This window comes from Melopsittacus undulatus, chromosome 7 (genome assembly GCF_012275295.1).
Source record: "Melopsittacus undulatus isolate bMelUnd1 chromosome 7, bMelUnd1.mat.Z, whole genome shotgun sequence".
Lineage (NCBI taxonomy): Eukaryota > Metazoa > Chordata > Aves > Psittaciformes > Psittaculidae > Melopsittacus > Melopsittacus undulatus.
In genome coordinates, this window is record NC_047533.1 from 7,207,177 (window position 1) to 7,232,084 (window position 24,908).

A 24,908-nucleotide genomic window follows, 5' to 3' on the forward strand; every position below is an offset into this window, starting at 1 on the left:
CCTTACAGAATGAGCATACATATAATAGACGATTTCTTTGGCACTGTACAGTGATACTTAATGTGCCAATATTTCATTTCATTCAAAATTTAAACTAAATTTAGTTTTAATTTAATCTTGAGTTAACTATCCTATACAGAGGTATGTACCCAGATGTTGAACAACAAAAAGGGAACGCTGAATTACAACCTAGTGCTTTAACCTACTCTTTTTATAAGATCTATTTTTTCTCAGTCTTGACATCAATGGGAGCACCAATTTGAAACAATACAGAATGAGGCTGCAAACTGTGTCAAACTTTCACGGCAGTGAAACTAAATAATGCAGCCATTACTAGAAAGAGAAATGGATTCTTTTGACAAGTAGCTGGGCATGCCACTATTCCTAAATTAAAATTCTACTGCAATGCAAAGCTGATGAAATATTTTTACTATCAAAAAGTAAGTCTAAGACAGACCAAGTCTAAGACAGACCTTACAAATACCTCTTTAAAATTATATTAAAATTAGCTGATCTTTATAATACCTCTTGTTTACATCATGCATTTCAAGACTCCAAAGCACATGCACAGATTGCTAATAGCAAAAAAAACTAATTGAAGAGAAAAACCACATCACCAGATAGTTCCTTACTGTAGGCGAACTTCTCAAGATGATAGGACAAATTAATATCTGCACTGCATATTTTTAGCCACTTGGCAGTTAATATGCTGCCTTGGATGTTTTTATTGCATATTCAATGGTTACCATTTGCGATGATAGTGGCTGTCGGTTTTAATTAGCACTGGGTAACAGCCTACTAGCACAAAATACTTCCTATACTTAGAATAAATAACTGTTGGCTCAAAAATCACCCTCATAGCAGCTCTGGGTACACACCAGCTTTGTAGACTTCGACATATACACACACAGGAACTTCTTCCAGAACTACACTAACTTGATACTGCCAACCAAAACCGATTTGATACCAATTATGAATTTAGGAAAGAATGTTGAAATTACAGCAGGAATACTCTTAGAAATTAATGTCTGTACCTCTAAAAAAGCTCCCTGTGAATCCATTCACAAGGATGGCAAATGGTAGCATGTTTTAGTAATTAAAGTTTAAAGCCAAATTATGAAATTAAGACAACACCTTTCAGGATATAGAGTTATCCCAGCCTGAACATTACAGTTAAGACTATGCAAACCACCTCACTTTCTAGAATACAAAGCTATTAATTATATCATGAAGGAGCAATACTTCAAGGAAGAGTTAAGAAATTGCCACTGGGTATTAAACAAGTTACTGTTCCACATCCAAATCATTTCTTCTCAAACATTAAGACCATAGCTATTTATGATTCTATGATTCATCTCCAATTATGACACTGTCAAGTGTCAGAATGTCACTGCCTCTTCTAAAAACATAGAAAAGCTTTTGGACTCTATCCTTACCAATATAATTTGAGGATCTACAGCTGACAATATTCTGATTCATCAATATTACCAGGATGGGAAACTGCCAACAAAATCAAAGCACTGGGATAGAAAACATCTGACAAAAAGCTGTTTTCTTGAGACATAAGCAAACAAACTCACTAAGGAACTTTCAAGGCTGTACTCAACTTTCACCAGAATATGCTGCCCATATGCTAGGAGAAGGTCAGTTTAGCACCTTATCCTATACACACCTAGAAAACACTTGCTTACATCTTCAGGCTTGCTAACAAGACTGTTTCTCTGAAGACAGATCAGGATAATCACAATCTACAAAATACCTCACGACCACACTGCTGTGCCTTTGTTGCTCCATCTAGAAGCACATCTAAAGGAACACAAAAATTTACTGGCATTTCTGGGAAACTTATGACTTGCAGGCAAAGCTACCACCAATGGGCTCAAAACCCAAAAAATAAAGCTACGTATATACATCTAGAACACACTACTGTAAGGCAAAACACTATCAACCAACCATAAACACTGCAAATAAGAAGGAATAGAGGTAAAGATGTAGTCAAGCCCAACCAAAACTTCGTATCAAATTCAAGCATCCAAAAGTCAGAATGACATTAAAGAGTGCTTAAAATATCTGCCATATTTATCTATGGATCTACTAATTTTGCTGTACAACACTAATTAGAAACTTGACTTTATCTGTTCTTACAACTTGTGCACTCTGCTGCTAACTTCTTGTCTTCTCCAGGTTTAGATCATTTCCCCCAGTCACAGCAGAAGCAGGTAATCTTTTCCACACACATACATCCTGGTTTTAAACCCTTACACAGGTTAAGTCCTCCCTGAACTCAGCAGGCAAGATGCTCAAGTTAAAAGCAATGTGACCTAGACTTAACTAAATTTTATTCAAATTAAGTATCAACAAGGTTCAGAAACCTTGATACATAACCATAATGTGTGTTAATTTTGATATAGTCACATCAGGATCAGAAAAGTTAAATTGCTCCTACAGGGGTGAACGCACCACCTTGGTTTTGACATCTTCAGCAGTATAAAAATGTAGAGCTGAAAGTAATACAGTATATCTTATATAGATTAAAGGATTTAATCTGCTTAACTTTTATGGAGCAATGACTCTACCACAACCTTTACTTTCTTCAAGCTGATTTTCCCAGAAGGTAAAAATCTGCAAAATCAATTTCCTATCCCAGTTATTGAGCGGAATGGGAAACAGCAATTGTTTCTCCAGAGAATCTTTCCCAGATACTTTGACCCTAAAAGTAAACAGGATCTTTAATTTCTGTGCCAGCATTTGGGGAAACACATCAACCCATGCACAACAACGTAAGTGTAACAGATCTCTTCGGCTCTGTCGCACGTTCTGAACTCCACTGGTTATCCTCTCTCTCAACTCACATTGAAGGGTATATTGAACTTTGTTTCTTGGATCTGTTTGTGCCTGAGGGATGACATAACAACTGCATTAGATCAAATTCACATCACTGACATGGAAAAGTCAGAAAGGCTGTGACAGTGATATCACTCTCTCACTGCTGAAATGGAGGGTGAAAGAAGAGTGGATGTTCAAAAAGACAGTATGCTTACAAGTACTTAGAATAATGTATTGTTTAAATATCAACTTCTATGTCTACTCTCCTGTCACAGTGCACCATAAACAATGTACAAAAAAGAAGACAGCATACACATTTTATGGTGTAAGAAAGTATATAAGAAAATACTATGCCATTTGGAGGCATACCAGAAAGCAAAGCAGGGAAATAATGAAAGATCTATAAAAAAAAATTGTATTCAAAAGCTTTCAAACAATCATTATTTCTGTGCAAAACAGAGATTATATTTGCACAGGTATTACCAGTTTACACCATTCTTAGTGGTTAATGCTCCTCTAGGAAACCCAAGCACAGTTATCTAAGGTAGAGAAACACAATAACAACATAGTGTAACTTGTAATGATTTCCACAGAAACCCCACCTAATCTTTACTGCTCTAAAGGGAAACTGTCATGTAGCTGATAGCCTGAGATTTACTAAGCTAACAAATGACATAATTTACTAGACAGAGCATGCACTCAGCTTCTCAAAGCTAAAAGAATCCTTCTCCACACACACATTTCTTACTGAGAAATACAAACAAATGCTGTTTTGATACAAGAAACCTTTATTTATCCTATTATTTATGTGCTAAGACATATTCCAGGCACTGTGCAGACAGAAAATACCATTGCATAAACAAATTTTGCAAACTAAGCCATATTGGCTTGTTCTCCAGATGAAGAAAAATATTCCTGTCAAATGGAAAACTGCTGGGAGAAATTTGTTTTTCAGATTGTAAAATCTGTTTTAGAATAAAATCTTATTCATTGAACAACAAAATAAAAGTGTGTTTTTAAAAGCATCTGGGGCTGTTTCAACTATACCCAGAACCAGGAACTAGCAAATAGCCATCTTCGGTAATAACATACTGACTCTGCCATCTACCAAGACAAAGATAATTGAAGCAAGGTCTTATACAAACAAAACTGTAGAAATTTAAGATACAATTTGTACTTCAAGCTATGACTTCTTAAATTTTACTGTCAAAATTAATAAGTAACTGCTGCTTTCTGGAACTGATTAAACTGATCAGTCCTTGGCAAGTCACAAATCCTAAGCCTTATTGTGAACCATGATGAATAATAACCTGTGTGGGCTGACAATCCACTCTAATTCCTTCTCAACTTTCCCACCTTCTCAGCATGAAACTATCCCATATACCCAACACTGCACTCAAAACAAACTTACACAGCTTCATACAATATGCTAACAGATCATCTCTCATATCTCAGAACACTTCAGACTTTCACAGAATCACAGAATGGTTTCAGTTGGAAAGGACCTTTAGATCATCCAGTTCCAACCCCCCTGTCATGGGCATGGACTCCTCATACTAAACCATGTCACCCAAGGCTCTGTCCAGCCTGGCCTTGAACATTGCCAAGGATGAAGCATTCACCACTCCTTTGGGCAACCTGTTCCAGTGCATTCCAACTTTTCATTGCACTGGCGAATTTACACAACCCAGAACAAAAAGAAAAAGATAAATACAGGAGATTTTAATCCTGAAAGCCCTTAAGTGTCACTGGGTCTATGGAGGTGAATAAATTAAACTCTTCAGCTGTTTGAGATTTCTCAGGTTTATAATCTACAAATTTAATCGAGAAGGTCAGAGGTTCTTTGATACCAATGTAAATAGTCTCACGGGGAAATGAAGGGTTCTTTTCTTTTTCAACATTCTCAGATGCTGCTAACACTACACTCCTGGCTGAATCCCAATAGAACAGCTGAACAAGTCAATGAAGGCCCATCTTCTGTTATAAACTTTAAAAGAGATTGATAATCCACCAATACTCCATACCAAGATACTAACCAGCCACCTGATACTCAGCTACCCCAAAAAACTTCTACATTAGCAGCAACAGTCTGGAAATACCATAATAGTGATACCCCAGAGCTTTTTTCTGGAAACATTTTATTATCAAATCAGTTGTGATTTCATTTTTTAATGCTTTTGATGCAAATGTTATATGAGATTTCATCACTCATTGGTCACGTGTGCTGCTGTAAGCCAAAATATTGCTTGTCTCAAATTTTCAACAGTAGCTATTGAAGCAGTTTAAAATAGGAATTACCATTATACCCCTTTCATAGGTGGAAAACAGAAAGGTGAATTGACTTGCCCTAATCCAATAGCAAAGCAAGGAAAACACTACTTGCTCTGATGCCACTATTCTTGTCCTTTATGTCATACAGTGTCCTGTGTCTGAAATATCAGTTATATCACTCTTAAATATAGTGCATCCTAATACCAGGGGATGATCAAACAATTCTGAAGTCCATTGAACAATGCAACAAATTTTCACACATCAATTGATAGATCTGAAATTTGCTCTAGTTTATGGAAGCTTTCTGCTTCAAACTAAAATGGCTATCTTAAGACGAATAAAAATTTTCATCTGAAATAATAAGCCATTATCAATGCTATAAGAACGCATAATTCCACACAAATGTCGACTGCAACAATAGGAATAAAAGCAAAACACTGTCCACTAACAGCAGCAATGGAATTCCTTTTCCTCTTCTTCCTATTAGGACAGAATAGAATTAGTGAGCTTTTGATACTTCTCAAGAATCGAAAAATCAATAAATGTGGAGTTGACCATTTCTATCATGAAAACAATTTGTAACAAATATGAATGATGCTGCTGTTGGGTTTAGCATTTGACATTTTGCCTGAAGTCCAAAACCATACATTCCACTCACAGGTCTAGCCCACACTGTGGCATCATTGCAGTAAACGCAGTCTCCTGAACACAGATCTGGTAACACATTCTTGGAACACTTGAAAAAGGAAAGTGTGGGCTTATGACCCAAAAAAAGCTAAGAGCATTTCCTAGCAAACCCATAAACACCTTAAAACTTGTAACATCAAGTGTCTAGTCTATGCTGAACTACCAGTTCCTCTGCACACTTCCCATAAATGGTTTTCAACCACTATGTTGGGTGGGGAGCAGGGAGGAAACTCAACTTTTAAGTATTTTATTAAGCATATTTCTAATACATTGCCAAACCCCCAGTACTTTTTAACCGATATTACTAGCAACCTGAACATGCCTCATACCCTTAAGATGTCTCTGCACTGTCATACTGAATGTACTGTTCACTATTATGGGGAAATGGATCCTCTATAATGGAATTAAACCTGACCTCTACCCTTCCTGTTTCTTAAGTATCAAGTATTCCAAATAACTGATCACTAATTAGCATCTCTGGTGGTTCTCTCAGAACATGACACTTACATGCAAGCATGACAAACCTTCCCATACCCCTCTGAGGTGATCAGCACAATGTGAAGCTCCTCCATTAAAAGCCCAGGTTAACACTGAACCCTCTCAAGGAAAACCAGAAACCTGGTCAAAGTCTCTCTGGCTGCATTTCAAACTCCCCCAGTGTTTACCAGCCAGAGCACCAAGCTCTGATTTTCTTTTCCACTTCACATGACCACCATTTTTGAAGTTAATAAAAAATAAATCCTAACTACCTATCATATGCATGCTTAAAAGTAGGAATGCTATACAATCCAAATAAATCAATATTGCTTAATCCTGCGAGAACCCAAAATGAGTGAATTCAGAAAATCAGACTTTACCTGATTTCACATTGTCACTCGGTAATGTAAAAATCTATGCTGGGTTCTGGTTTTGTTGTGTTGGAGTAGGAGGATTATTTTAATATGGAGAGGATTGATTTCATTCCTGTATGCGTGAGCTGCTGTTCATATTCCCAACCAGAGAGATTCCTTTCTAGAATTATCATCAATATATATTACAAGAGAGTGTTTACTTCCACCCTGACCCTGTTCTAAATGCCTCCTCAGTGTTAATTCCCAGAGCAAGGCTACAGGTCTCTTGCTCAAAATTTCGCTTCAGATTTTCTAATCCTTTTCTCCTTAATCTCCATTATATGAAAAGAAATCCATATATGCATGGTCTGTGAGAAGCTAAGTAACTTTACCTCTCACCATAGTTACCACATCTGATTTCACCACGGCTCCGGACATTGAATCATTGTCCTTTAAGATTCCAGATTTTGTGTATGCCTCGATGCATTCAACAAGCATAAAATCCTAAAACCAGATTGATTTTAACATCCTTAGTATATGACTACATTTCTATGTATGCAACTGTAAGATAACATACCATCCACCTCTGCTATTTCTGCACTCTGTGTGTTGTTTCCCAGGATCTCAGAAGCTAAAATTGTTTAAATGTGATACTATGCCTGTCATTGAAAAGATTTCCTGTCTAATTCAATTCTTTGAATGATCCAAGGCAATTTTACATTCAGATTTTCATTAGTGTGCTCAACTATTCTATTAGACTTTTTTGTGTTTGTTTCTCATGGTAACCAATTATTATTTGACTTAGCAGAAGCTGTTCAAATATTTAAAGGCACTCCGAGATGGCAGGAGTTTATCTAGGAGCATACATGTTGTGTCACAGATATTCCTCTCCTTGCTCTCACTCGCCTTCTTTTTTATCCCCCTTTTTCCCAAAACAGCAGCAAACAAATGAGATCTCGACTGGCCCCACTGTACCGGAAACGTGCTCACTTCATCTGTTTATGTTAACATTCAAGTTACAATGGGCACATTTCGAAATTACAAGCTCGGTAGTTAAAACAGATGCTTCTTACGTTCCTTCATATGCACTGTATCCCTCTGCCAGCATCGTCAGGCGCAAGGCGAGAACTAAAGTATAAACATCTGCAACACCTCTCTGTTTTGTTAACATTCTTTCACACATTTTCTTGCTAACTCCAAAAAGGCTCAACGGTGTTAAAAGAACCAACAAAATAAAAGCAGTGAAATTGGAAACATCTGCGCGATAGCAACGGAAAAGGGAATGAAACATGAATAAACAAAAACATGGCGAAAGTGGCCTGGGGTTGTTACACTGTCAGATCATTTTTCCAAGCCTAACATCAAGGCTTTTGTTACAACCAAAGCGGTCATTTGCATGGAGAACCAACAGGGTTTCTTCTTCTTCAGCGTTTCCCCGCTCGCAGCAGACACACACACACACACTCCCTTTTCCCCTACACACACCGAGGCAAAACCTCCCCTCCCGCACACACACCCCACGGCTAAACGCACACCTATCCCCAACCCCGGCACCTCCACACCGCCAGCAACGCTCCGCGAACCGAGTAGTTTGCTACTAAGACGTAATTTAGGTATAAAAATAACAGACGAACCTTTGGAGCGCTGCCCCAGCCGGAGTTCCTCTCCCTCTGCTCTGCTGTTGCTGACAAGATCAGGCTGAGATGAACAAGTCCATGCTACTCCGACAGCCTCGCTCCTCCAGCTTTGCACACACGCCGGGGGCTTTCAATAATAGCAAACTTTCCCAAAGTTAAAACCGGAATGAATTAAAGGAATGTAAAGCACAATGGCAGGAAAGCAGCAAGCACTGCCTGGGCAATTACTGCAGCAGCACGCAGGGCACTGCTCGGGAGTTAAGGCTGTGTCAGCACTTTCTTTCTAAACCCCCCCAGTTTTCAGGGGGCTGTTACTCAGAAAGAAAAATAGCCTCCCCCCAAAAACGATCACGGCTAAAAATTAGCTCACAGGTAACCCCCATGCCCCCTTGCATTTTAAAGCATCCATTCATAAAGTTGCAGGAGTCTGTGCACTTTAGCACTCAGTCCCACATGCCTTTTTTTTATGCAAATACTCTTTTTAAATGAGATTCCACAAGAATTTGATCTCTTTTGTGAATTTTGTCCCCGCCTTTTTAATATAAAAGCAAATAATAAATACTTTGACACCTAAAAACCGTTTTGTGTAAAAAATGAGTAATTTGTAAATAACTTCTTGCCTGAAAGGTACTAGATGAGTAGCAGAGATGTTAAATTGTGCACTCAGGCAGCTGATTCAGCACAGACAATGGCCTCCACCGAGGTCTCAACTCCAGTCCATTATGGTAACTTTGTAACCTCAATTGCTGAGCGTTTCTACATTTCCCCCTGATAAGGAAAGTGTCCTTATAATCATGCTAAAATAAGGAAACAAAGCATTTGATCTGCAATTCGGGCTTTACAAGGATGCTCCAAACTGTGGCACATCAGGACATTCCCTCCTGCTGTTGTTAATCGCTGGGGTTTGGTGGGGTGGGGAGGCTTTTTTGTTTGAGTGTTGGGTTTTTACATTCTTGGTAATTTCAGACACAGAAATAAAACCACCGGTTTCTCCAGGCTATTTACATAAGCCAGATGCACTAATACACTTTTCAGTTATAAGCTTAAACTTACAATACCAAAACCAGAAAAACTCTAGTCATAATATTACTTTCTTTTAAAGTAAAAAAAGTAGGCATTTAATATCAAAAATATGCAGTCACCTGAAGCCTGCTGGGCAAGAAAATCAAAGCCTAAATTTTGCCCCTTTTTGACTGATAGGTAATAGTCAAGACAACAGGCAGTTCATTCCATCCTTACAGCTTAATGTATCAATTCATCAAATTAGGCATCCCTCTGCTCTGAATTTCTGACTCCACAATAGTGTCGCATACATAGTACAGAAAATCAAGTAGCATCCACTAAAACAGAGCAACCATTACAAACATTTGGTTGCTGTGCACAAGACTGTTAGGCTAGAAAAGATCTTTCAGATCATTAAGTCCAACAGTTGACCCAGCACTGCCCAGGCCACCACTAAGCCATGCCACTAAGCACCACATCTACATGCCTTTTAAATACCCCCAGGGATGTGGACTCCACTACTTCCTGGGCTCCCTGTTCTACTGTTTGGTCTCATCTGTTTGTTTGGACTGTATGGGACTGCAGGTGTCTTGGGGCTGGTGAGGCCAGAATACCAGCCACAGTTCCAGCAACACTTTTCTATCAACATAGTCCTTGCTCTCTATATTACTCAGTGTTTGCTGGTCACCCTTATAGCAACAGGGTTAAGTTAACGATAGGCTTTATATAGGAGACCTGGAGATCTGAGTATCTTTACATTCACAAGTTAAATAAACTCTCTGGTTGTAGATGCTCCTGCTGCACCAGTCACTAGTCTTGGCCACACAGCACTCATTTCAACAGGAATTTGCAGTTTATGACTCCCTGGAGAGTAAACTAGTAGATCTAATGAAACTCAGTAAAGCAACAATTTCCCCAGTAGGAATTGTCTCATCCTCATTATCTTCTAAAAGTCAGAACAGTTACTGAGTATCTCTCTCAAGGTATCTAATATTAGTACAGGTCATTGTGCATTTCTGTCATACAAATGCAGCTGCCTGGCAGATGTTGAAGGCAAGCTGCTTTCATAGGAACACCTTAACCTGTCAACGCTGTGCACAGTAGTAATTAAAAATTAACAAAAATTCTTCTATTATCCAGGAAAAAAAATACCATAGATTAAAGGTAAGGTCCTAAATATTTCACAACCATCCTAAATAACCAGAAGAATATAGTGGAGGCTTCTACTTTTCCATTTTAAGATAGCACAATTGCCACCCATCTACTCAGAGGAAGATTGCTCTTCTGGCCAGTGGCACAACCTGTTCTCCTACCTGATCCAACGCAGGACTTTGTATCACTGGCTTATGCCAGTCTCAGCTACTAAACCAAGAAATGATGGTGACTCTTAGTCACTTCTGCCATTCCAGCAAAAAGGTTAGAATGTCCACAAAGAGGGAAGAGAAGCAAGTGTAGAAAAATCTCCATCCACAGCAGTTTTCTTTGGTACATGGAAGCAGAGCCCTAAGGTTTCTGCTTTGCTCCACCAAATAACATACAGTTATGTTTCTGAAAGACATATAATCTACATGCAGTGCTTAATGGCAGGCAGATGTTCTTCTCTAATCATTAATCTGGAGCAAAGTGGAAGACTATTGGAAACATTTTTAAGATACCACCAAATAAGCAATGTTCTTCTAAAGGTCTGGAGTATTCTGTACACACTGCTTAATTTTAACTAATTGCTGTTTCCCATTAATAAGACATTACATGAGGACAAGCATTAATAGATTCTGATTCAACTGGACAATGCCAAGAAATACAGAACGGAAGCTCATTTTTAGTCTTCCTTTTACACCTGTAGGGGACAAGGAAAAATAAACAAGATGCTGTACGCAAATCCCCTTAGTAGACCCAAATATGTAGTTCCTATTTAAGAATAATGCAGGAGTATTTATAAGACTGTAAAAGCAAAGTTGACTTGGTAATTAAACTAAATTTAATTAAATGAAGTCTCAGCTTTAGAACTTTGTATGGTAGGTTAAGCAGAAGACATTTATTAACCTAATATTAAAGAACAAAGTACAACCCCAGTATATGAATAACCGTAGCTGAAAAAAAAAAACAAAATAACCATAAATATTTTGTTAAATTCAGCAGGAAGCTACAGATTTAACAAGCTCAAAATACCATTAGCTTAGTTCTTCTCCCCACATTTATCACACCAACATTTGTATTATAAATTAACAACTGCAACCTGAAGTTGAAAACATGCCAGAAATATTGCATAGGTTGTATCAATATTTGCACATGGAGCCCAGACATAAATTAGTCGACACTCCGCACGTAAAGCTTCCTCCCTGAAATTGCAATATTTAAAGGTTAAAGATTAGACATGCTCCCTCTTGTGTTAAACTAAGAATACACGGAATACATGCTGTTTTCTCTGACATGATAGTTGCTTGGCCATCTGTTCCATTAAGCAAAGCCTTTAACTTTGGCTACCAATGTCTGACAATCCTTCACCAGTAATTTTGCAGTTTACAGACAGATACAGTCTGAGCACACAACCTGTATCCAAAATTGTTTCACATTAAATTAGCTACTGTTTTGTCACAAAGGACCATTAAGAGATTACACAAAACATAAATGGACAAATACATACATGACTTAGTATATTACATGGGAAATCAAACTTCTTCAGTCCCTGTAAGCATCCCAGGCCTGAAGTTTGCCATGTTCAAGCTGTTCTGCAACATCAATGATACAGAATACTGAACAGCATATTTCCTTCCAAATATTAGATTACAAAATATTCAAGACAGACAGAGGCAACTGGAAGGATTTACAATGATACATAATGATGTCTGTAAATACAGCAACAACTAAGTTTTCAGTCCTCTACTTGACAAACTCAGGTGAACCGTTCCCTGCACAGCACCTTAATGGAGTCAAAATCCTCCTTAAACAAATCCTCTCGCAGAATCTGGCCTCAAGATCAAGTCTAGACATGAATGTTAATCCCAGGTGTAACTAACACAAATATTTTACTAATATACTTTTTAAACAAAGGCTTTGCACCTGGTTTGGGCTTGGTGAATTATGTGTAGACATACATTTGCTGATGATGGTCAGTACCAGACTGAATGCTCAGAGTAAACACAAGTAAACAGTTTGCAATCAAAAACTGAAGAGAATCTAACTGTCAAGTACATGACACTTTTCCTTTTATTTATCACCAGCTCTTAGTGGTGGATCTGCTCCCCCTGCAACAGGGCCCATGCACACTGGCAATGAATAATGTTACTGAATATTATAAGAAACACATTTGTTAAATAGGACTTGCTCTTTCAAACCACTACATGTGTTGCTACATGTGTTTTATCTTCCTGCGAATACTTGTATTTATTTTTTCTACAGTCTTCTACAGACCAGAAACAACATAACCACAATGTTTAGGAAAGACAGAAAACAAGCCACATCAATGGATACAGGTTTGGGGGGTCTCTTTCAAGCCTCAAACCACAACAGCACACTACCTGAAACATACCTGCTGACAACAGCAAGCACCTGCATTGAGAAACAACTTTTGCCACTGAATTCAACAGCAGAGGCAAGTTCGTATTGCTGTATGCACAGCTTCTGATCAGTACGTTTTCACTTTCTTAGTTATGCTTCAGAACTCAGAGCTTAAAGATCTGACAAAGTGCCTCCCGTTTCACTGAGGTGCCCAAATCGCAGTGAGAAGCTTCCCACAGGGCTTCCCTCAGAGGGTACGTGTTATGGTTTGACACTGCCCTCTATACATTCCCAAGAAAGCAGCTTTTATGTCAATAGCCCGGGGATTAACACTCCAAAAAGAGATTTTATTCCCTCAGACACACAAGTAGTGACAGTCTGCAGGATCAGCCCTCTTGTTTTTAGTACCGAAACATTCACGTATGCTCCGCAATCACCGCTCGTTTCAACCAGTGCTGTTCACCTTACGGCCCACCAACTCCCGTGGACCGCTCGCAGGGACTAAACAGAGGTCAGCAAGACAAGCAAGCCTTTGCGGCTGGAAAGATCCACAACTCCTTCCCGATACAGCTGGGTACCCGCAAACCCGACCAACACAAGAAACAGCGAAAGAAGAAACAACTGCACCCCGCTGCTCTAAAAGTGTGGCGCTCGCCGGCACCGGGGCACCGGAGGGTGATCTGTGCGGGGGGCGGCGGCAGCTCCCTGCCCAGCACGGAGACGAGAGCAGCGGGGTGGGAGTTCCTGTCTTCTCCCCACTCCCCGAAGGAGCTACAGGGCTGCCGCGCTCGCCCGGCCAGGGAAGGGGGGGCGGGCGCTGGGCCGGCGGGACAAGCTGCCCGGCTGCCGGGCACGCTCTTCAACGGCCGGCCGGGAGCCAACCCCCCTCCTCTCCCCACCCCCCTGCCCCGCGGGGAAGGCGAGACCGGCGCGGCTGCTGAAGGAGGGAAGGAGCAGCTCCCGCCCCGCGCCTCGCCTCTCCTCACCGGGGAAAACTTAGTGCGGGGCCGCCCAGGAGCGAGACCCGCCGCGGCCTCCCCTCCCCGCGGCGTGAGGCGACTGAGGGCCGCCCCCCTCAGCAGTGAGGGCTCCGCGGTGGGCTGGGGAAGGGAAGCGGCACCGGGCGCCTCTGCCTGCCCCGGTTGAGGGAGAGCGGCGGTGAGCACGGGAGGGCAGCCCGGCACCGGGGAGAGGGAACTGAGGGAAAGGGGACTCACGCTGTGTCCGCTATTTAAACCTCTTCCCGCCGCCTGCGCCTCACTGACTCTCACTCACTCTCTCCTCCCCACGGAACTTACTAGGGCCGGCCCCCTCCCTTCCCCTCCCCGGCCAATATACACACAGACACACGCCGGCCCGCGGCTGCCCCGCCCACCTTCCCCACGCTTGCTACCCATTCGCTCAGCTCTCTGCCCGTCAGCACGGTGGAGCAATCGGATTGGCTGGAGACACTGCCCATCAAAACGCTCCCACGAGGCCCCACCCGTGGCCCCGCCCCTCCCCTTTCCGGACACCTCGGGGGTGTTAAAACGGCCGTCACCATCAAAATTTACTTTTAGGTCCCGCCTACTGAGCGAGAGAGATTCTGATTGGGAGAGGGGAAAGCTTTCTCTATCGCGATTGGTTGGCTGGCTGTCCATAACCCCCGAAAATCCCGCCTATCTTTATGCCGTCCCGCCACTTGATTTGTCCGCTCATTTAGGAGGCCCCGCCCATTCCCACAGCACTACCCAATCAGACGTGGCTTCTCAAACTCAACCCGCACGAATGGTGCGTGCGGGAGGACGCCTCTCATTGGTTGACGCCTCTCGCCCCGCTGTTGCTCTTCCGCCACCACTGTCCCGTGGAGCGTACCACAATGCCGCCGGGAAGGGGGGGAAGGGGGCGTGCCGCGGCCGTTGGTTCGTCCCGTCTCTATTAGGGATGGGGCGGAGGAAGCCGTTTATTGCCCGTCATGCCGCGCGCGCTGTAGGTAGCTCCCTCGGTCCGGGCTGGGGGAGGGCGGGGGAGGAGGAGGAGGGAGGAGGTCGGTGCCCAATCCAAGATGGCGGTGCAGGAATCAGCTGCTCAGCTCTCAATGACTTTGAAGGTGCAGGAGTATCCCACTCTCAAGGTGGGTGTCGAGCCTCCTCCTCCTCCCCCGGCACGGAGGAAGGGAGGGTAAAGCCGTTAGTGTCCCGTCGGAACAGCGCTGAAGGGGGAGATGAGGGTTTGGCAAGCCGGTCTTCCTTAGCCTCCCCCCCTTCCGTCCCGCTCCCCGCCTCAGGAGCCTCCGGGGTTGGGGTGGGGAGGGATTCCCACCACGTAGTTGCCCGCCCGTCCCTGTTTTCCTCCGCTTGGTGTCTCGGCTTCTGTCGCTACGGTTGCTCCGTCCCCTCCCCCTTCGCTGAGGGAGAGGGACGTGCCTGGAATATGCTGCTCTCCACGGGTGTCTCCGTGCCCTGAGGTGAAAGGGGAGGCCCCCGGCCTCGCTGGGGACACAAAAAGGATCGTTGAGGGCTTGTAGGAGCTGGTCAAAGCGGGGAGAGAAGTGAGGTCCTTGTGGCGAGGGGTGATGCGAGGGGGGTGTCTGGCTTGGGGGAGAGAGGGTGTAGGGGCGTGTGAGTGATGATGATGGCTCGGGAAGACCGAGGGTTGCTTTAAATGCTCATCCCAGATGATCAGCTGAATCTACGTGGCGTTGTTAGGAGACGTGTGAAAGGGGAGGGAGTGGAGGTGGTAGTAGAATATGGTTCCCTGGCTTCTTGGTCCCCCCGAAGATGGAGATGAGCTTAAAACATAAAGAGGGACAAACGCGTTGGGGAAGACTGGAGGCCTGTGGAGGCGAATCAGTGGAGTACTTACAGTTTGGTAAAAGCACGGGTGTTCGGTAAGGTCCTGGGTCTAACTGGAGGGTGGTAGTTTCCCAAGACCGCATAGGTGGTCTTTGGCTTTCACTAGGTATTGTAAAGCAAATGAAGGACTCGATGCTGAGCGTTAAGGTCATCGTCTTTAAGAACTGTTCAACTGGAAGGATGATGCTCCTAGAAATCAATGGAAACCTTTGTTTGAAGTCTTGTGTAGGCAGTAGGTCTACCACATAAATAGCGATAACTGTGGAAGGCAGCTAGGAGAAGTATCTCTGTTGCAAAATGCTTATTTAAACGTCTCTCATGTTGGTGTATCAACATTTATCTATAGAAGACGTTTATGCAAAGTAAACTTTGCTGTGCCAAGATCGTGCTGTACTTTCACACATTGAGTATTGTGTGCTCTTTGCGGTGTTTTGCAGGCTTTTTAGCCATGTTCTGCGCATCCTCCTCCACTCTCCTAGTTTCATTCTACCAAAGCCCAAGAAGCAGAAGGACAAAGCGTCCCATTTTACTTATGAAGGCTTCTTTCTGTCATCTTGGAGTACTTTACAGCTGACAGCATCAAGCTTAACATTTAAAATAGCTGTGAAGAGCACTCTAGCACTTTCCACAGCCAGAACACTGTGGAGGCATTTCAAGTTAAGATCATTTGAAGACTGCGGTTTAGATGTGTTCCAGTTGTTATCTCGGCTTTGCTTGTTGCATTCCTGAAAAATTACTGGCACTGAGGATCAGTGAGGTTTTGTTTTGCTGCGTATGTCTTAAGATGAGTTGTCAAAGTGCCAGCCATTTAAAAGGTAGAGAGTATTTTGGACTAATTCTTTTATTTCCATAAGCATTCCTTTTCCCTGAAAAATCTCAACAAAAATATACATGAGAGAATGGAATGTTGTTTGTAAAGTTGGGAAGCTAAATAGTAAGAGGGTGAGACATCCTTGCACTGAAACTCTTAATTTCCTAGCAAAGGTGATATTTATTGTTTCTCCCAGCATCCATTCAACTTCTGGGTTGTTCCTTTAACCTTTAATAGCATTTTTCGTTGTTTAAAAAAACCTGTCAGAACAGTGCTCAAATCTTTTGAATGTATCCTCTTAAATGTTCTTAACCATGAGTCATATATCAAAACATTTTTGGTGGTGGAGGTGAAAAAGCAGCAGGAAGAAATGAAACACGAAGGCTGAAGTCTACCAAAGTAAGTTGAGATCAAATCCCATTTGGTTCATCAGGAGGCAGGTGCCTACAACTTTATGTGGAACTGAGCCTCTGTGAGTTTTCATTTCCAGCTTTATTCAAGCACTATGGGAAATAAATCCATAGAATTTCTACTTTTTTCTTCATTTTGTCCACCAACACAGTAGCTCAGATAGTTCTCTTGGCACTCTGGATGCTGGTGATTTTCCCTGATGTGAGTAAAATGCAAAAGATTGTATTTATATCCTTCCTGTTTTCTCCCTCAAGCTTCCTCATGCCAACATCACTAGATAATAGTTGTGCAATAGCTCTACATTTACAGTAGGTTCCACAGAGTGCCTTTGATGTGAAAGATTGCTAAAAACTGGAAAGGGGAATCCCTTTTCCATAGCTAAACTGTAGCTGCTGCAGGAGTGGAAATGCTTCCACCATTCTTCAACAGTTCAGCTCAGGGGAAGTAAATAGACTTGTTCAGCTGCATTTAGGGAAGCTATTTAAGTGTACAAAGTAGTACTTGAATATTTCCCTCAATCCAGTCCCTTCTCAAGGACAAGTGGTTGCCAGCTATTCTTCCTTTAAAGTGCTCTTTTCCCTTTTTTTAATTAAAAAGCCTTCTAATAGAGAACTGTGCTGGTTTCATCTGAGAATATGTAACATGAAAGCTGACAACTTAAAAATGACTGAATGCGAACATTGTTACCGTAGTTCTTTGCTGAAGCACTAATAAGCAGGTGATGACAGGATGCTAGATAATTCATTCATATCGTTAGAAGTATGAATAATCATTAAACTGAACTAGGAAACTGTATGGAGTAAGACCCTGAAAGTGGAAGGCCTGAAAGCAGGGATATGTGAAAATATTGTGAAAGTATTCTTATCTGGGCTCTTCATTGGCAAACAGTTCAGGGTTAGCTGGACTGCAACTGCTTTCAAACACAGCCTGAGCACCTTCTCAGAGCTGCTGTTTGGCTCCTCTTGCTGGCAGCTGTGGCAGGGGAAATGGTGGCCATGGATTTAATAAAATACTGATTTCTCATGTAAATGCCATGTTTACCTGGTTGTTAAAGAGGGAAACTGAGGGGAAAATAGGATCATATGAAGCGTTTCTGTCCCGAGTCCATGCAATCACAGAGGAACTGAGGTTAGAAAGGATATCTGGAGACAGCCTTGTCTTACAGCCTCCCCTCAGGGTCAGCTAGAGCAGCTTGCTTGGGGCTGTGTCCAGGCTGTTCTTGATTCTCTCCAGGATGGAAACTCCATCTTCTCTAGAGCTACGGTATTTAAACCAAATCTTTTGTTTACATGGAATGTTCTGTATTTCAGTTTATGTCCATTGCCTATTGTCCTTCTACTGGGTACTGCTGAGAGCAGTCTGGCCCTATTTCCTTTACTTCCCCCTATCAGGTATTTATACAAATTGATGTGTCTTCTTCTGAGCCTTTTCTTCTCTAAGTTAAACAACCTCAGTGCTCTCAGCGTCTCATGTGTCAGATGCTTCACTCTGTTACTTGTCTCTGTGGCCTTCTGCTGCACTTACTTCTGTATGTCCATGTTTCCTTTGTACTGGAGGCTGAGAACTGGACACAGCACTTTGGATGGGTCTAACTTGTGCTGAGGGGAAAGATCACCTTCCTTCACCTGCTGGCTGTGATTTTCCCAGATATGCTGTTGGCGTTCTTTGGTGGAAGGGCACATCACTGTCTCATGGGCAACCTATTCACCAGGACCCCCTGGTCTTATTCTGCAAAGCTGCTTTCTAGGTTGTTGGTCTCCAGCACATACTGGTGGATGTGGTTGTTCCTCCCCGACTGTAAGATGTGGCATTTCCCATTGTTGAATTTCACAAGGTTCTCATTTGTCCATTTCTCCAGCCTGTTGAGACCTCTGCAAATGGCAATGCAACCCATCTGGCATGAGCAGCTCCTCCCAGTTTTGTATCATCTGCAAACTTTGGAGGTGCACTCTGACCCGTTATCCAGGTCACTGGTGAAGATGTCAAACAGCTCAGGTCAACTTCTTTTCCCAGAAGTAGAAAAGGTGCAGGATTATTTTTTTGTATAATAGGTTGCACTGCTTTATTTTCCCCCCCTGTTTATATACTTCACTGTAGGTTGATTTTGAACATAGCTTTGGACTTTGATATTATGAGCCATATAATACTTTTGTCAAAACTTGGAACATTCACTGAACAACTTTTGCTGCTGTAAGTGATTCAGGCAGAACTTGAGGACAGAAGTAACAGAACTTCCAATATCTAATGCACTGTCAGTATATCAGTGCACAAAAAACGTATATGTGGTACTTCTAGATTGTTACTTGACGTGTAAAACGCTCTTCAAGTATAAGGTTGACATGATAAGCTAAACATGGATAATGGTAATAGTCAGTTATGTACTAACTCAGTGTGAACACTTGTATCTCACACTAAATCAGTCTTCCAGCTGAGTGCTCTGACTCACTTAGTGTGCACTGAATGTCCATACCGAGCATTCATGTGCTGCTGAATAATGCACTTCCTGTTTTGACACATTGTGCATGTCAGCAAACAAGTGTGACATCTTTTGTGCTGCTGCTGTTCTACATAGGGCTCTGTGCACCACTGTGGTATAAGGAAAATATGATACTGTGGGAACTTCAGAAGAAGTTTGACATTGGAAAGCAGCTAAAGTAGGAGCTGGCTCCTGTGGGAATTGGTCTCTGCTCCACTGTCTATAAAACACATTTTGAAGTGATTGATGAAGGAAGAAAAGGCAGGAAAGGGGAATAAGTAACAGTGTGGCCATAAGCTAGAGATGTTGCTTAATTATTAGTATTCCATTGTGCCTTTAGGAAAATACTTCAAGAGAAATACTCTCAAACATTTTACAGAAGACTTTTTTTCATATCTTCAAAGCAAATACTTATCTGATGTTGCAATTCACAGCTGCAGTTGCAAACTCTATTTGTAGTGTTCTCACAGGACAGTGCCCTTGTGAATTTGGTTTGTGTATGTTTTCTGGTATAGAAATGTGCTTGGGTGGCAGCTAACATGGGGTCTTTAAATGTTGACATAAGGCAAGAATATCTGTGAAATCTTTGGTTCTTTATGTAGTGAGTGTTTTTCAAGGGTTGGGAAACGTGAGGGAAGATGAGCTTCAAACATTTGCTAGATAATGTAGTAGCAGGAAAATGCTCCATAGCTCTGTGTGACAGGATTGGAACTCTTACTAGATGACACAGACCACCCAGTGTCAATTTTTCTCTCTCTAAACCTCTTCCCGTGGTTTTTCAGTGCAGTAGTTCCTGTATGAATCAGCACAATAGTGTGCCTTTGGGGTCCACTGATTTAGGAAAGTACTGTTTTGGCAGATAAATATTTGCTAGAAGGGCATGCTGGCAAAATTTGTTAGTCCTTGTAAACTTAAACCGCCTTCATTGTACGCTTGGCCTCCCATAGCTTGCAGCCTGAAGATGCACTATATAGGAAGTATTTTCTAACTCAGAATGTGAAATATGCCATATTACTTGGTCACTTACTGTCTATTACTACTTATTTAAATAAGGCAAGTTTTTGTAAAGGTATCCTTATTTTGATAACCAGTAATTTAACAGCTTTACAACCTATTTCTGATTGACCTGGGCTTTTTTTCAGTGCTTTGCTGGTTACCTTCAATTGTAAGAACTAAAGTACAACAGGTATCTTTTATAGAACTTTGGTCATCCATATATGCTGATACAGGTCTGCTGAATCAATAATCCTTAATTATTTGGCTTAGGAGAAGTGCTGTTATTTTAGCTGGAATAAGTTATCTGGGAGTGGTCTGATTGGAAATGGGATCTCAAGCCTAAAGGCTCCAGCCAGTATCATAGTGTCTGAACTGTGCAAACACACAGGATGGCGGTAACCTCTTTAAATGAAAGAGGTGATACTGTGGTTAAAATGAACAAATATTTGGAGAAGAAAGAAGGATCAAAATAAATGGACTTGCTCAAGGCACAAACCTGCTGTGTGACCTTAGCTTAGCAACTTGACCGCTGCTCTGGATAGGGAGGAATGTTAAGGTTTTTATTAGTACTCTCATATCTCTACTAAAAGAAGAGTGAAGAAATTTCTTCTGAGGCATGAGTCCAAGATGGCAGCTGTAAGCAAGCGTATGCAAAATGCCTGGTCTCTGATGTCCCCAGTGTGGCTGTAGGCAGAACTCTAAAATGGCTTTCAATTTGCTTATATAGGGATGCAAGAGAGCTTCATGTAACTGTAAAATGGCTTTGTAAAGCACTTACTTCTGTAGTTGGAAGCCTTGTTCAAAAGTTCATAATGCATTCAGTAAGCAGTTACTATTAGTTTGTGTAAAAGGATAATATTTGGAAGGATTATAGTTACTGCTGTTGAGTAAGTATGCATGTGGCAGATGGGTAGTCCAAGAGTTTTCGCTGCTAATTCTCTCCTGTATTGAAGTAGCAGCTTTGAATATTATACTGCTATTTTCTTTCTAGACACAGCTGCTCTAGAATGTTCAGTATTGTCTTTCTGGGTTGCAAAACTGACTTGATTTTAACTAAGGGAAGCTACATAGAAACTGTTTTTAATATGAACTGGTTTTAAGTCAAAATGATTTTGCAACTGTACTTAGGCTTATAAATTTTTCTAGTTTGATCTCTTTCTTTTCAAGAGTTTGTATTAATAATTGCACTTAATTAAACCTAAATCTAGCCTCTTATCCCTGAAATATGCTACTTCTCCTTTCTTTTAACTGTCTTTTCCTTTTCTGGTTTTATCTAGGACATGGAAAAATAATGCTAATTCAAGGGACTGATAAGAGCCACCCATCAGAAGAATTCATTGTGTGAATAAGTGGTGACACAACTTACATTTTTGGATGAGTTCATTGGCAAATAATGATGCTGACTCAGTTCTGAAATAATCCAAGAATTACAGAGGAAGAAGTAGTGTATAAAAATACAAAATTTCAACAGGGAAATGCTTAATTGTTATTGGTTTGAGGGGCAGATTTGCAACTTTGTTGTGCAAACAGTTTTTGTTTGTACCTTGCTTTTCAAATGGCATCCTGTAACATGTCCTCTTCTGTTTCATTGAAGGTCATCATGGTGATCCAATTTAGTCTGGAGGAAACATCTTAATGCTCTAAGGTGTTTCTTGTTGAGTTTACCTTTTCTCTTGTCACGGTTTACTAAAACTGTTTAGGAGATGCTTAATTTTTCTTCCAGGTTCTCATACTTCCTCTTTCCTTTTGCATAAGGTATAACTGAGTTGTCTTTGCTTCTGTTTTCGTCAGAAGCAAAAACATCACTGTGCTTCTCACTTTCTTTTCCTTACCTGTCTGTGGCTGGGCTTAATTTTGTATAAGGCTACAATATATGGCATTTGAAAAGGCTTATTTATCTTCAGAGTCTTCAACTGAATTGTCTTGGAGACCTGTAGATTCATGCAGATCTCTGGTGCTTTTCAGGTATTATAAGTTAACACAGTTGAGGAGAGGAAGGACATCATCTTTCTCATCCTTGAAAGGAGGGCATAGTTCTGTAACCGTTCCCCCCACTTAATCTGGTAGAACTCTCTTAATTTATTTTCCTTGAACCTTCTCTTTTTTAATTCTTCTCAGTAGGTACAGTTACCTGACTCATGTACCTGAAAAGATTTTTTTTAAAGATCCATTTCAAATTCCCTCCTGCCCATGATCCAGTTCATTTGAAGAGATGCATGATATAGGTATTTGTTAAAATAAATGCAAATGCACACTTTATGTGGGAAGGAGCTGCTTTCAGCTGGGAGACTGTAACATTAAAGGATGATTCACACAAACATCAGTTAAGTCAGGATATGTAGCTAAAACTTCCCTGCATATGAGTTGGTACTGCTGTCAAAGTCACAGACTCACAAAATCACAGACTGGTTTGGGTTCGAAGAGACCTTAAGCTCATCCAGTTCCAACCCCCTGCCATGGGCAGGGACACCTTCCACTGGAGCAGGTTGCTCTGAACCCCATCCAGCCTAGCCTTGAATAGTGCCAGGGATGGGGCAGCCACAACTTCACAGGAATAGAAGTTGACAGCTTTACCACACCTCCTATAAGGAATTCTTGGATGGGATTTTGAGGAAACGGTAGTGACACAAGGAGACTTGGTCAAAATGAAAGTGGTGGCATGTGGACTATGAGGCTCAGGTGTCTTTCGGTGAGAAGTTAGACATGATGAACTTCTTTCTCCCTGATACAGGGAGAAATTGGATGTTGTTTTCCAGAACTGCAAATGTATGTAAGAGATGATTGTTTCTGTTGTCTGTACTGTTTTCAGTGAAAATCAGTTTTCAGAAAATAATGCTTTGAAAATTCCTGTTAACAGGAGGCTGGGGAATGATTCATGGTCTTACTTTCACCACTAAATAACTCTTGCTTCAATTGTGATGACTTTTTTGAAGTATCACTCTTAATCTATCATTTTCAGCAACAAAATGATAGCCATACAAACTCTGTTTCTTTCTGCTGCATCTGAATGCTCTTTATATGTAGTCACTGTGGAGGAGAAACTCTTTTTGATTAATGTTGTGGTCTGAAAGAGGTTGTTTAGGTTTTAGTTTCTGGTTTTATTTGGGATGCTTTAGGCTTGAATCTGCAGAAGTGAAGGAATGTAGTCTGTGTTGTAGGGGGTGACTAAATCAGTTTGAGAACTGGTGTACTAAAGGTCTAGTGTAAGGCTAGACTTTAAGGGAGGTTAAAGGCTTATGTTTTTCACAAACATTTTAATTGTGAAAGAAATGTGCAATTCAGTCTCTCAGTATAACTATATACCAGTTACGACACCTGATGGGAAGCCTCAGGCTGGTATTTGAAGTTTCACGTAGTAGGTACGCTTTGGCCCAACATACTCCACCTCTAAAGGAGTAGAAATGCAGAATCTAACACTTACTATAAAATAAGCTTATTTGGTTTAGGGAAAAGATCTATTTTTCCTGAGTCCAGTTCTCTGACAAATGCTGAAATAGCCTGAAAAGTTGTTTTGATAGCTATGGAAGAGAGGCAAAAGACTGTTTTGGTCCCTCTACTTAAGTAGAGTTTTTGTGAGATTCTTAATACATGCAGTTGATTTTATTTTTCCCACCCAATCAATGTCTTATTATAAATAAAATAGTACAGTAGTGCTGTTCTCAATAGTAAATAGGGAATAATGTACATCAGTTAGTATGACTTATAAAAAGTCATGCTGTACAAAGAGTGTTGAGAGAAAAAAAGTGGTGGTGGATTTAGTTCATAGCTTATTGGTGTTACTGAATGGGTTTTTGAGATATCCCTTACCAGAAGACAGAAGTTCTTATGTGGGTGGGTGACAAGGCAAGGTAGGAAACAAACATCAAGATTTGGTAGCTGACCTCAGTAATGGGAGAAGGTTAATATTAGCATTGTGCTGGTCAGTACTGCTGATATTCAGGTGTTTGTACAGCCTGGAGGAGATAGTGAGTCCTGGGATGATCTACTTTCCTTGATGCTACTAAGATAATCAAGGTATTGCAGATATAACTCAAGCATGAAGCATTAGAGAAAAATGAGAGACTAGGTGTTAAAATAGGTGAAATTAGGTATTGACAAGTATAGTGCGATAAAGTTCTTGGGTATGGTGAAAAGAAGAAACAATCCTAATTTTATACAGATAGCAGAGTTGGAAATAATCATCGTTGCTCAGTGGGATCTTTGGGGTTATAGTGAATATTTGCTGGGAATGACTGGATTAATTTGACAGATTTAGGATTAAAGGGAAGAATGGAGAGCTTCATTATCTAGCAATGAAAATCCATAGTGGTTTCTTCTCTGAAGTAATACCCTTATCTTCTCCCTTCCCTCATCCTGCTGAAGGATGTAGCAGAACTGGAAAATGTCTGCAGAAGGGCAAGTATAAGAGATCTGGAATGGCTGTCTTTAAAGAATGGTTTAGAAAGAGCCTTTTTAGTCTCAAGAGACACGAGAGGCACAGGAGAAAATGAATATTCCCTCTTTTGCTTCCAAAACAAGAACATAAAGGATTTCAAATTAGGCCAGCATTTGACAAGTCAAAACCAAGGAGAGTTTCCTCACATAATGTGTGAGGCTGTGAAATGTCTCACCACAGGGTACTGCAGTGCT

The 24,908-nt window shown here is 41.2% G+C and overlaps 2 protein-coding genes across 6 annotated transcripts in view; one reads left to right on the forward strand and one right to left on the reverse strand.

Moving 5' to 3' along the window:
* CTBP1 (C-terminal binding protein 1) overlaps positions 1 to 14,023 on the reverse strand; it is a 247,272-nt gene extending 233,249 nt beyond the window's left edge. The window contains exon 1 of one of the 3 annotated variants that reach the window (XM_031048401.2): positions 13,969 to 14,023. The gene's annotated coding sequence lies outside the window, so the exon portion shown is untranslated. Of the gene's footprint in view, positions 1 to 8,248; positions 8,311 to 13,968 lie in introns of those variants that run through there. The other 2 variants (XM_031048399.2, XM_031048400.2) reach the window with 2 other exon arrangements.
* A 584-nt stretch (positions 14,024 to 14,607) lies between these two features.
* The window catches only part of MAEA (macrophage erythroblast attacher, E3 ubiquitin ligase), a 50,557-nt gene continuing 40,256 nt past the window's right edge, over positions 14,608 to 24,908 (forward strand). The window contains exon 1 of one of the 3 annotated variants that reach the window (XM_031048427.2): positions 14,608 to 14,719. In XM_031048427.2, coding sequence (XP_030904287.1) covers positions 14,675 to 14,719 — 45 coding nt within the window. In that variant the 5' untranslated portion in view covers positions 14,608 to 14,674. Of the gene's footprint in view, positions 14,720 to 14,761; positions 14,865 to 15,091; positions 15,198 to 24,908 lie in introns of those variants that run through there. The other 2 variants (XM_005148543.3, XM_031048428.2) reach the window with 2 other exon arrangements.